Here is an 11,686-nt window from a genome sequence, read left to right on the forward strand (position 1 = left end):
CCATTGGATGTGAAACTGAGTCTTGCGAACTCAAATCGCGAAAGTCCGCAAATATCAGTAATAATATAGACAGCAACTTTGATCGGTCCTCTTTGGGACTAGCGTAGGTACACGCTTGTATGTAAAGCATAGCTGCACAATAGCTCGAACGGTTTGCTTGATTTAGTCTCCATCAATCTCTTAAATCAACTCCTCGCCAGTGAAGTATATTATTACAGTCAACTGCAAGCATATCTGATATAAATCCCGAGTCTACAGAAGAGCCTAAAAATACAAAGCTAATAATACAAATATAAAGAACGTTGACCGAAAATAACATCGGACGAAATCATTCCGGATATGCTTTGAGCTATAATTCAAGTCAGCTTAATTTTCAAATAAAATCTGGAATAGTGAGCCACGTACGTCTAACGTCAGAGCGCGAGAACTATTCTCTATTTGAGCGCGATAGATTCCAACAAGTGCATCGGATCGCTGAAACAACGCGTTTTTCAAGCTAATAACAATGAATTGAAATCCTGGACCGGCGTGGTCATGAATATAATTCGCAATCTTGGCCACATTAGCATTATCTAACGCGGCATCCACTTCATCCAAAACAAAAAATGGAGAAGGACGATAGGAGTGTATAGCAAATAGAAGTGCAAGAGCGGCCATCGTCTTTTCTCCTCCTGACAATTGCTCCATGTCTCGAAAACGTTTCATTGGTGGCATAGCATGATACTTGATACCGTCCAAATACGGTTCCTAATGCTAGTGTCAGAACAGCCAAGTGCAATCATAGAACATACTCCTACATCTTGATCTTCCACTGTAAGATATGCTGTGCCGCCTAGCGGGAACGATTTGCTCTTTGTCAGCTCCTTGTATATTTTATCAATTTGTTCTGATATGTGAGTGTAAGCTCTGTTAAACAAATCAAGTCTACAGTACGTTAGCGCACATGTACTTATCGCTAAGTTCATATATTGACCTTTTCTCCTTAACACTGTTGAAGGAGTCTTTGGCATTCTTTGCGTCTCTTCTGGCCTTGTCGAACTCTTTCTCAGTGTCATCGAGCCTATGCTCGACTTCTTCCAGCCGTTCGACAGCTTTCATGTTCGGTGTCATCGTTTCCATCTCTGACGTCAAAGTCCGAATCCTGTCCAGCAAGGACTCTTCTACATCGGAAGATTCGCTCTGGCAGACACGGTCAGTTCGGCACCAAGTCAGTTGCAGGGGAAGTTACCTCTCGAAGTTTAGGATCTAACGAGTCAAAGTTTACCGTGATTCCGTAGTCTTCAATGGCCTGCCCAAGTTGTGAAGCAGCGGACTCTTCATCCACCTGCATTCGGTTATCTGTCACAGCTTCTTCGCCGATTGGGATATCGGCGAGTGATCCATCCAGTAATGGGAGGTCAATGCCTTCAAGTTTGCAGTTACGCAAAATACCAGTTCGAAGGGAACATGTCTTTTCCAATTCCTCTTGCTGTCACGATGTTAGCCAGTCCTATGCTAACACAGTACACAATGTGCTTACCAAAGCAGCCATCTCCTTGGAGCGCTTTTCGATATCCTTTGTAATTTTCTGCACCTCCGCGCGGTTCTTCGCGACCACGTCAGCTCTCTCGGCGACAATATTCTTGTGTGTGCTATATTCTAGGTTAATTGTCGCCTTCTCAGACTCAAGTATGTCTATCTCTTCGTTAATAGCGGCCCTCTCAGACTGAAGTTGATTAATCAGCTGTCGCTCCCGTTCTACTGTGGACATAATTTTGTTAAGTCGCTCCTCCGTTTCGTCGAGTCGCTCTTGCTCAAATCGAAGCCTATAGGAATCAGCCCGATATTCCTCATTTTGCAGCGAATAATTGGTATCTCTTACTGATTTGCTACCCGCGTTTTCTGAGACGCGAATTCAAGTCGTTTTATTGAAGCTTCCTGGGCCAACGCCCCTTGAAATTCTTCGTATTGGCGAATGCTTGTGACACCTATCTTGCTGCAAAATCTTGCAAATACCTCATTCTCAATACTTTGAACGCTCATTTCAAGCTTGGATGTTTGTACGCGAATTCCTTCGAAAGTCGCCTCAGCTTCCTTAAGCTTAGGTCCCAGTTCCTGTAGATGCTCATCCACAAATTTCAGCTCATTCTGTCGACTTTGCAAACTTCGCTTAATTGCAGCCTAATTGATGTGTTAATTATAAGTAACTAAATAGGTCATTCACGCCTACGTACGAGTTGCTCTCTCTCATAACCTAATCGTTGCTCAAGGCCGTCCACGTCGCCCGACAGTGCTTCTTCCACTCCAGGATTGCGCTTGTTCTTCGCCAATTCAGCCAATTCAGTCAGCAAATTCTCTTTCAGTTTTTGTAGACCTGAATAATTGTCAACAACATTAAATTTGGTTTCCGAAACGTGGAAGTTACTTGCCTTTGACAGCCTGATCTTCCCATTTTCTATTCTTGGTCATGTTACTTCGTCCACCGGTCATCAATCCACCTTTATGGATGACAGAACCATCCAGTGTGACCGCTATTTATGTTAATCAGTAATCAAATAAGCCGAATCTGGATTTCATATCAGCTCAACTGACCTTTCGCATCGATGCTCCTCTCCCACCGGATATGCTTTGCAACGTCCAAGTCGTCACAAACAACGGCACTGCCACAAACATATTGCATCGCACGCTCATTTCCTGGATCGAAGTCAATCGTGTCAATCGCTAGTCGCATCTGCTTGTGCATTCCTCGTAAGCTAGTTGATATCGGTTTGATTATAACGGAGTCTAAGGGTATAAATGTCGATATTCCCGCACGCTGCTCCCGAAGGTATGCGATACAATCACTTGCAGTCTTCTGCGTGTCGACAACCACCGCATCGATATTTCGCCCAAGAACAGTGATCACAGCAGTCTCGTATTTTCGCTGCTTTGGCTTGCAAAGATCGGAAACTCGTCCACGAACCCCAGGAATAAGACGTTTAAGGGACGAAATGGTCTCCTTCAGCCGCAACTCACGCTCAGACTCTCGCCTATCTGCATTGACATCAATTAACTCATTGACACATTTTTGGAGCTTCTCGTTAGTCTCTTGCTCTTTGGCACCTTGCTCAAGTCTTTCAGATACAAGATCGTTCAACTGTTGCTTTTTTGACGCGAGATCCTGTAGGTCATGATTGACGCGAGCGGATGTCTGCAACGGCTATTAATAAGTAGTCCAAATTATCGGTTGCAAATGCGATATGTACCTGATCGTGTCTGGCGCGGAGATCTACAATCTCTTCCTCAAGATGAGCCTTTTGCTTCCGATACTCATCGATTCTACTGCGAAAGGTGGATAAACTATCTTCGTCTGTCCTCTTCTGTCGAAGCAAATTGTCTAAATGGCCTTTCTCTTTGGCTGCTTGTCGATTGAACGCTTCCTTCAGACGTGAGTATTCCCGTAGGTCGGCTTCGCTCAAGGATATTCCCGACTCTCGAGAGACATTCCGCTGTTGTTCCTCGAACTGTTCAATGGCCCTGTCAATGCCATGGATATCTTGCTTCAGCTGAGACACAGCCGCTTCCTGTCTGGCGAAATCGGCAGAAATATCTTTCTGTCGTGCAAGACGCTGCTTCTCGTTGGAGTTTATTACTTTAATCTTCTCGTCAACAGGAACCATACTGGTGGTCTTTTCCTCTATCATCTTTTCAATTTTACGGCTGGTCCGTTCTTGCTTTTGCGACTGACGAATTGATTTCGCGTGCTCTGTCTTGCTGGTGTCAAAACGATCTTGCGCTGATGACAGATCTGACCGAAGGCGAGCAAGCTGGTCATTAGCAACGTCAACCTGCACATTGGCGCTGTCGATAATACGGCCATAATGATACAGCTTCCACAAGATATGAGTGATAATTGCTGAATCCTTGTGTGCGTCAGACCTGCCAAGTTATTAACGTCCCGCGCTACATACCTTCTCGGTCAATTTCTCCTCGTAGATCTCGACTTCGGCTTTCTGGTCTTGATATTGTTTAATTTCGCTATGATATGCTCGCTTTTTACTGAAAGCTGCATTCGAAGCCTCAGTGGCCTTCTCCTGCTCGAGCTTTTGGTTTTCATATTCGGCCCTATACTCGAGAGAGCCCGATATTTGCTCAATCAAACGCGTCAAATCCCTGGGAGATTGGGCAGCTATTGCCTCGACATCACCCTGGAACACCAGAAAATTTCGCGCTTTGATCAGAATATTTTCTTCCTCTAGTGCTCTGAAGTATTCCAGAGCTGAGACGACTTTGCCGTTAAGACGATACTCGCTCGATCCTTGAGTAGTGATCCTATAGTGCTTGAGTGTCGAGCGTACAAACCCAGAACATAAGCCAAATACTCACGACCTCTTTAAGTGCATCTCAGTCCCATCATCTTTAACATAAACTGCAGTAACGGACGCCGTAGTGGCGTCCTTACCAATTTGGCTATGCACGTCGTTCTCGTCGCTTAGGATCCTATCTCGATATACGAGGTCTTTGAGTTGACTGCTTCGAAGATGACTGCTCTTGATACCCAATACAAATGAGATTGCATCCATCATATTACTTTTTCCAGCACCATTGGGACCAATAATACTAGTGAAATAAGATGATCCGAAATCAATTGTCTGAGTGGACTTGTAGGACTTGAAGTTGGACACCTCAATACGCGTTAAATGCCCCATCTTGCATGACAAATTTATGAGCGTGTTGCCCCCTTCCGATATATCTTCTAGAAAATGGAATTTAACAAAGAAAAGGAAAGAATATAATAGCCAAATGAACGTGATACTGTAGGCAGTAAACGTATCCCGTCGTTATGTATGACGCTTTGTGCGATCTTTCGACAAGGACGCGTAGAGGATGGAACTTGCCACGAATAGCAAGGCGCGTCGGCACTCATAGCCCTAACCCTGTCAACGCGTGCTCGGCATATAGCCGCTGTCGCACCCATCTCACATCCGTGATTATTACCGACGACAAACTGATCCTCAGCTCGGGCAAAACTACGCGGCAAAATGTACAGCATGATATGAATGTGAAGTATCTGTGAAAGGAGGGTTTGTTTGGGTCAAGGTAATTTAATGAAATTTCAGCACAAAGTGTCCCTTGTCCAAGTTCAATCAAAAGTGTGGTAGCTGTGGATGATAAAAATTTGAAGGGCGCACTCCTGTTCTTTTCGAATTGGGCGGCCAACACCTAACTTTCAGGACGCCTTTTGAATGGCACACAGTCAACTTCGAGTCGGTGGGCTTGCCATCTCCACACGACCCGGTTCGACCGAAAATAAGTCATTACATATTTGTTCATTTGCACGTCATAAGTAAACTTTGATGAAGATCCTGTAATACCGACCCAGTATAACGCCGAAAACGCAACAAGATATGCAACGTGCTAACCACTGCAAGCCGCAATGTCATCATAAACTTTCTAGTCCTCCGAATAGCCTTTTTGATTCTTGTTTTTTTTCTTCGCTTCATTCTTTTGCTTCTTCTCTGGGCTAGAATCGGTAGTAATTTCGTCTGCGTCAACATTCTTCATCTCACTCAAGAATTTGGTAACCTTCTCATCCACGAGGCTGGCCCGCTGTTTCATATTGTCAGACTCAGTCGATCCAGTTTCCCCTTCAGGCGTCAAAATTTGAGACTCTACCAGTTCCGAACTTTTTGCCATTTTACGTGCTCTATTCTCAGCATGACCCTCATTGCCGGACAGTGCGTGTTTAATAAATCGTCCAGCAGCTTGTCGATCCAATTGTAATTGTCCTGTGAAAGATTAGTTACCGCAGCTCACGGAAACCGACAAAATTGCTTACTGCCAGCAGCCAGCTCCTCCGCATTCTTGATTTTGGCCATATACGTTTGTACCCGCCGAATATCATTCATCACTGGATGATGGGATGCATCAAGCTCTCCCATCTTCAAGGTAGCTAGAGACAAATCGTTTAGAGTCGTGCAGATAATCATACTTGAACTTCACGCACAATATATAGTAGAGTTAAGAGCATATAAAGACAACATGTACGCTTTTGCCTTGTCTATTGGCGCCATTTCGTTGAGATAGTCTCCCACGCCCTTGTCAGTGATCGGCTTAAGACTGGTCTCTAGCTCGCTCATCTCTTTCTCCAGGTCCTCGATTAATGGTAATAGTTCATCGACTGTACTCATTTTGGCCGCTAGTAAATTTTCTAGTAGATCAAGGTGCAACTTCAGCAAGTGGTGTCGTAAATTGTGAGCATAAAATTCATCTCAGGCTGCGAGCTCGTCCAGAAATTATTCGAAAGACCTAACCCAATCGGCTTGAAGCCTCGATGCAAACGAACTCCACAAATCCATGCCGCTAGCATGCTTGTTGATACACAATACTTACCGTAATCAACTATCAAGAGCCACATTGTTTTCCGAAGGTATTATCCTGCTGGAACAAGAAGGTAGTTTGATAGAGAGATTTCGATATTGCAAAGTTAGTCTGTACGACACCTGCTAGTCGCTGTCCAGGAGTTCCTTTGAGATTCAAACACATCATTGTTACGGAGTTCGGAAGTCGTACTAAGTGCGAAAGGAATCTTTAGGCATTATACAACTTGTTGTCCAACTACGCATCAGTATGAATGTCGAGATCAACGCGGCGCCTGTGATGGCAGAGACTGTGCTGCCAGTGACGGACATTGGAATCAACATTGACGATCCAGAATTACTGGAAGAGGATGCCATGTTGATGGAGGTCGACCAGAACGTGGACACTAATGCGAGTACTACTGACCAGGTACGATGTTGAATGTTGTCGTATTGGTGGCGGTGCGATTTCTAACAGTGCCCTAGACAGCTCAGCTTGAAGACACCGAGTCTGCGTCATTGCGGCCAGAAGCTGTACTGTTGTATGGTGTTGATCACCTATCTACAGATGACATGAAATCGTATGCGTCGCATTATTTCCCACAGATCGCACCGGAAATAGAATGGGTTGATGATAGCTCCGGTAGGATGAGGTCATATTCGGACTGAGACGACTAATGCTAACTAGCGAGAGCAGTATTATTCGTATTTGACAGTGAAAGCACAGCAAAGAGAGCTTTGGACGCATTTACATCGGAGGCTGAGTATTACGATCAGCCTCCAGAGGCAGCGGCGTTGAGGAGCGCCAAAGTCCATCCTAAGAATGGAAAGTATACCTTAAAAGTAAGGGCCGCATTACAGACTGATCGTAAGACGGTACGTCGCATTCAGCACTAAGTATTATTTTCCCGCTAGACCTACTAATACGCGTACGTAGAAACGGTCGCGCGAGAGAAGTAAATACTACCTATTCTATGGCGACCCAAGAGAGGAAGATTACGAGCAGAGGTAAGATAGCCGGTTTGCCTGCTAGTTTATCGACGCTGACAGAATTCGCTGATACTTAGGCAACAAGAGACACGGTCAAGAAGAAATAGACGACGAAGTGCGTCGCCGGAGAAATCTGCACATATGGACTTGGTGGAATTCAGCCGTGGACGTCGACGCGAGAACAATGACGACGACTTCCCTTCGGTACTAAAGGATACATATACACCAATTACTAAGAGTTGGGCGAAAGCTAGCTCTATTGACCGATATATTCCTTCAGTACGAGATTCTGTCTCGGTATCCAGAAGGATGGATCGCCATGCACCAAGGGACCCCCCTCGGAGAAGATCGATATCTCCTGACAGACATCGGGGAGGTAGTAGAGTCCGCACGAGTGATGCGGGGCTTCCAGAACGGATTAATGATGATGTATCTAGTCGAAGTCTTGCCGTTCGCTTAGGAAAAGATGGGAATGGAGGAAACCCGGATAAACGGGTATCGGATTTTGCAAGTAGGTTGTCCGTGAAGGAAAGCGACGACAGTAATGGAGGACGACGAAGGAGAAGGGCGCACCATTTGGAGTTTGATTGAATTCAACGTGCAGAGTCAGCCTAGCAATTATGAATTACTCTCGTAAAGTGATGTAAATTAGCACTATTTTTAAATCTGCTGTACTTTCCGTGACGCGCTATACGAACATCGATCAGTCGCATCCCTGTCTGTACTTCTAATTGTTAGATCCTGTTTGGTGCGACCGGAATGTGACAGATCTTCGGACGTACTATTTTTGCAACTATATGTAGAGCGTGAATTGTGGAGCTATGCAAATCTATGCGGGAGATTAAAAATGGTTGCTGCCTGACACAATCTGCAAACTCAATTCCACCACTAATTATCAAGACCTTATCGTTTCATATCCACAGTTCGCACAATTGCACCTACACGACAGTACCGATAACGAGTTCGATCACCTGGTGAGCAAGTTTTCCATATTTTACGGACACGGGTTTCATTTGCCTCTTGCATTCGGAACAAATAAAACTCACATGTATACGGTGTTCTAGGGATTGTCCAACTGTGACACTCGCAATTTATAATAGAGAATGCCTTCACGAGATAATGTCCATGTTCTAGTCGCTCGATATCTTCGAGATAATGGATACAACAATGTAAACTTCGCTGCTTGATTTGAACTGTCTATCGAACTGACAATATCATTAGACGTTGGAAGCATTTAAAGAAGAACTAGGTCTCGAGGATGACATGATACCATCAGATCATTCTATCACTCTTGAAAGGTAAACCCAGAATTTGTTATTGTTATATATCTAACGTTGGCTCAGCATTATCGAGCAGAAGAGACTCTTCGACTTGTCACAAGAACTTGACGCTGTCACCCTCGTCGATGATGAGAATGACAAGTGGCATGTGCCATATCCGGGATTCAAGTCTGTTCTACCCAAACAATCACCCGAGTCGAATATTCTTTCTGTATCGGTTGCATATTTGTCAATGCCGATATCAGTAGATGACTCTTCTTCCAGTGTCTCAACAAGACCATGCATCATGGCCACTTCAGCGGACAGATCTCTCAGAATATTCGACTTCTATACATTTGACTTGCTGACAGTCTACACACACCTTCACTCATCTCCAATTCTGACTTTGCTTGTGCTCAATGAGTCGACCTTGCTGACGGGCGGCATGGATGGTAGGCTAGTGGTATCGAATCCTGCAACAGGTGATGTTATTGCCCAGCTGAAAGATCACATGAAGTACCTAGTTCGAATCGCATGTTCCAAGGACATGAGATATCTCGCGACTGCTGGCTATGACAAGAAAGTGCATGCCTACTCTATCGAAAACATGGGGCCGGATGTGCCTACGATAGGATTTACCAGGATAGGAACACTGTCTTTTCCCACCAATCCAGAGGCTATCGTGTTCGTAAATCCAGAGGAGGACAATACTACCGACAGCACACCGCCGCAATTGGTTGTGTCCCGAAGAGACTCAACCTTCTTGTATTACTACAAGCTATTTCCAGTACTTAGCGAAGCGGCACGTCATAATTTGAATCCCGACAGTAACTCATGGGTGTCATTTTGTGCTATGGATATTGTTCTTGACCCGGCGGAGTCCAAGTTCTTGGGTGTCGCGACTTCTACTATGCCACACATGAGATTCATGTTGCTCGAGTCCGGAGCGGATACAATCATGAAATCGGCGTTTACGAAGGCGCCACAAGATACTTATTCTAGTGCGAGAATTTGCTGGAGACCACAGGGATCGGTACGTGTAAAGGCATAGGACTTTATCTGATGCGGTGTAATGCTGACAACTCAAGGGTGTCTGGTGCAATGGCGATGACGGCATCATTCGAGGAATGGAGCTATCTACAGGGAATGTTGTTGTGGAATTGAAACACCACGAAGGCAAGGTAAAAGCAATGTTTGCTGGTATAGTAGATGGACGTGAAGTTTTGGTGACCGGTGAGTAGACTACCCCGTAACAAGCTAGATGAATATCGAGCTGACATGCTAGGTGGCTTCGATAAAACGATCGCTCTTTGGGAATTAGAAAAGAGGTAGTTTGACAGCTATCTACAGTCCTTCAATAGAGCTAGACATGTTGGTTGGAACGTGACGTACGGCATTAGATTTTGGCATTCGACTTTTAATATAAGCATATGGCGATAAGATTGCATGCGAGGGATGTTATCCAGATATGACGACTTAAGACTCATAGTTATGTACATTGTCATTTGCGATGCAGATTCTATTCAGTTGACATGTTAGAAGCCTATTTGATGAGAACAACCCTCTTCGGTGATGCTCGTAGAAATCGGAAAAGCAAAATGATTAGAAGTTCGAGCTCTAGGATAGAATTAGAAAGCAATCTAGCAGTTCCAACAGCTTATAACCTACGGTCTTTGAACATGAACAGGAGCCCCTGTACCAATATTCCTTTCGATATCTGTGGTCCAATTCCTTTGAATAATCCTTGGATACCCTCGTACTTGGCTAAGTATGTCAACGCATCAACAAAGGACTTGTGGCGTGGCTCTCCAGGTTTGGGCTTTGACTGAAGCATAACTTTGGACACAATTAACGGCTGCGAGACAATTGTAGCCATCGCCTTCGATAAGGCCCCTAGGACTTTATAACGATCAGTCTTATAAATCTCAAGCGATATGTAGCCAAACTTACAAAAAGAATCGTAAGCCGAAAGATGGACCTTATTCTTGAATATCGACTCTCGAAGCCTCTGGTACATGCCGTACGTAATAGCGGGGTTGACTACAAGTACCAACGAGGCCTTCAATCCACGCCATAAACCAGTTATTCCATCTTCTCCAATTACCTCCCTTCCGGTTTGCAACAATCCAGAGGCGTCATCAGATGTCTGCTGCCGGGTCGTCACGACGCTCACAGGAATAGTGAAAATTTGCGCTAGCGCGCCCGCAGCTGCTCCAATACTCAGTTCCATCACAGTCGAAATGTTCGGAATTTTCCTTTGGTAAGAGCTTCTCAAAAACCCGTACCAGCTGAAAAGCCAAAAATCAATATATTAGTCTATACGTTAGAAACTTGAAAACTTACTAGAAATATGCAAAATTTGTTGATGCCACTCCAAGGAGGGCTCCGGGCAGACCGTTATAAAGTGCAAATAGGCCGTGCTTTCTATAAATCTTCATGAAGGCGTCCGCCGTATTCTCGTAATAGTCATCATCGCCCCGTTCGCTACCATATGGTCAATTTGCCAATATTCCATGTAAAATGGCATCTTTGATACGCACCCTGCTCCCTTCTCAACGTCCTCACGAATGGGCATTTTCTGCACTTGAAGTTTCGTCTTGATGCTATCATTTTGTCAATAGACACCCCGGCAAAGTAGTCGAATCCTTCAGAATTCTCAACATACATATCTAGAGGATAGACAATAGTATTTGCAAGCACAGCACCCGCCGCACCCGATAGAGCATATCCCCATGGTGGCAGAGGAGCCTCCTTTGATAGTGACATGCCGCAGGATTTTTGACCTTGATGCCACACACTGTGTTTCGGTATATTCACGATACTGCCTGAAATATTTTCCACTGGTCGATGATAGCCCTACCACATCCGCAACTTCTGCCAGAATGACAAAGAGTGAAGTCTCAAATGACTCCACGGGTGCGCCGTATTGCTCTAATCCCCGCAGTAACCGGTTTGCACGGGCTCGGCACCCCTGGAACACTTCAACAGTATCAGTGATGTCATCAATCGCACGCACCACCATGTGAACTTTTGGCAACTTACCCGGATTATCTGGACCACTGTCACGTATAGCACGAGAAGGTTAGGGTTATCCAGCCACTGTCGGCGTCGTCGGCGCCG

At 45.0% G+C, this 11,686-nt stretch overlaps 5 protein-coding genes across 5 annotated transcripts; 2 read left to right on the forward strand and 3 right to left on the reverse strand.

The window, feature by feature from the left end:
• Positions 1–328: 328 nt before the first annotated feature.
• On the reverse strand, positions 329–4,667 carry POJ06DRAFT_270681 (RecF/RecN/SMC; the record flags this gene model as incomplete). Its single annotated transcript, XM_056189453.1, has 13 exons — positions 329–349; positions 406–747; positions 798–924; positions 974–1,179; positions 1,229–1,468; positions 1,520–1,805; positions 1,862–2,160; positions 2,214–2,353; positions 2,409–2,510; positions 2,572–3,169; positions 3,225–3,881; positions 3,930–4,290; positions 4,345–4,667. The coding sequence occupies 13 exons, from the start codon at positions 4,665–4,667 to the stop codon at positions 329–331; spliced, it is 3,702 nt and encodes a 1,233-aa protein (XP_056041316.1).
• A 299-nt stretch (positions 4,668–4,966) lies between these two features.
• POJ06DRAFT_260350 (uncharacterized protein) lies at positions 4,967–6,203 on the reverse strand. Its single transcript, XM_056188475.1, has 3 exons — positions 5,966–6,203; positions 5,798–5,911; positions 4,967–5,747 (listed from the first exon to the last, which is right to left on the reverse strand). Exons 1-3 carry the CDS (start codon positions 6,147–6,149, stop codon positions 5,413–5,415), a joined length of 633 nt encoding a protein of 210 aa, XP_056041317.1. The 5' UTR covers positions 6,150–6,203; the 3' UTR covers positions 4,967–5,412.
• A 122-nt stretch (positions 6,204–6,325) lies between these two features.
• Positions 6,326–8,171, forward strand: POJ06DRAFT_260351 (uncharacterized protein). The gene is made up of 5 exons (XM_056188476.1): positions 6,326–6,747; positions 6,804–6,960; positions 7,015–7,193; positions 7,255–7,325; positions 7,385–8,171. The coding sequence occupies exons 1-5, from the start codon at positions 6,589–6,591 to the stop codon at positions 7,896–7,898; spliced, it is 1,080 nt and encodes a 359-aa protein (XP_056041318.1). The 5' UTR covers positions 6,326–6,588; the 3' UTR covers positions 7,899–8,171.
• Positions 8,172–10,257, forward strand: POJ06DRAFT_260353 (WD40-repeat-containing domain protein). The gene is made up of 6 exons (XM_056188477.1): positions 8,172–8,281; positions 8,372–8,476; positions 8,529–8,605; positions 8,651–9,599; positions 9,655–9,799; positions 9,852–10,257. The coding sequence occupies exons 2-6, from the start codon at positions 8,411–8,413 to the stop codon at positions 9,896–9,898; spliced, it is 1,284 nt and encodes a 427-aa protein (XP_056041319.1). The 5' UTR covers positions 8,172–8,281; positions 8,372–8,410; the 3' UTR covers positions 9,899–10,257.
• Positions 9,851–11,523, reverse strand: POJ06DRAFT_24314 (mitochondrial carrier domain-containing protein). The gene is made up of 6 exons (XM_056186314.1): positions 11,232–11,523; positions 11,107–11,169; positions 10,910–11,050; positions 10,517–10,854; positions 10,235–10,465; positions 9,851–10,183 (listed from the first exon to the last, which is right to left on the reverse strand). The coding sequence occupies exons 1-6, from the start codon at positions 11,330–11,332 to the stop codon at positions 10,110–10,112; spliced, it is 948 nt and encodes a 315-aa protein (XP_056041320.1). The 5' UTR covers positions 11,333–11,523; the 3' UTR covers positions 9,851–10,109.
• Positions 11,524–11,686: the final 163 nt, after the last annotated feature.

Source organism: Lipomyces tetrasporus (assembly GCF_029532465.1).
Source record: "Lipomyces tetrasporus strain NRRL Y-64009 chromosome Unknown POJ06scaffold_10, whole genome shotgun sequence".
NCBI lineage: Eukaryota > Fungi > Ascomycota > Lipomycetes > Lipomycetales > Lipomycetaceae > Lipomyces > Lipomyces tetrasporus.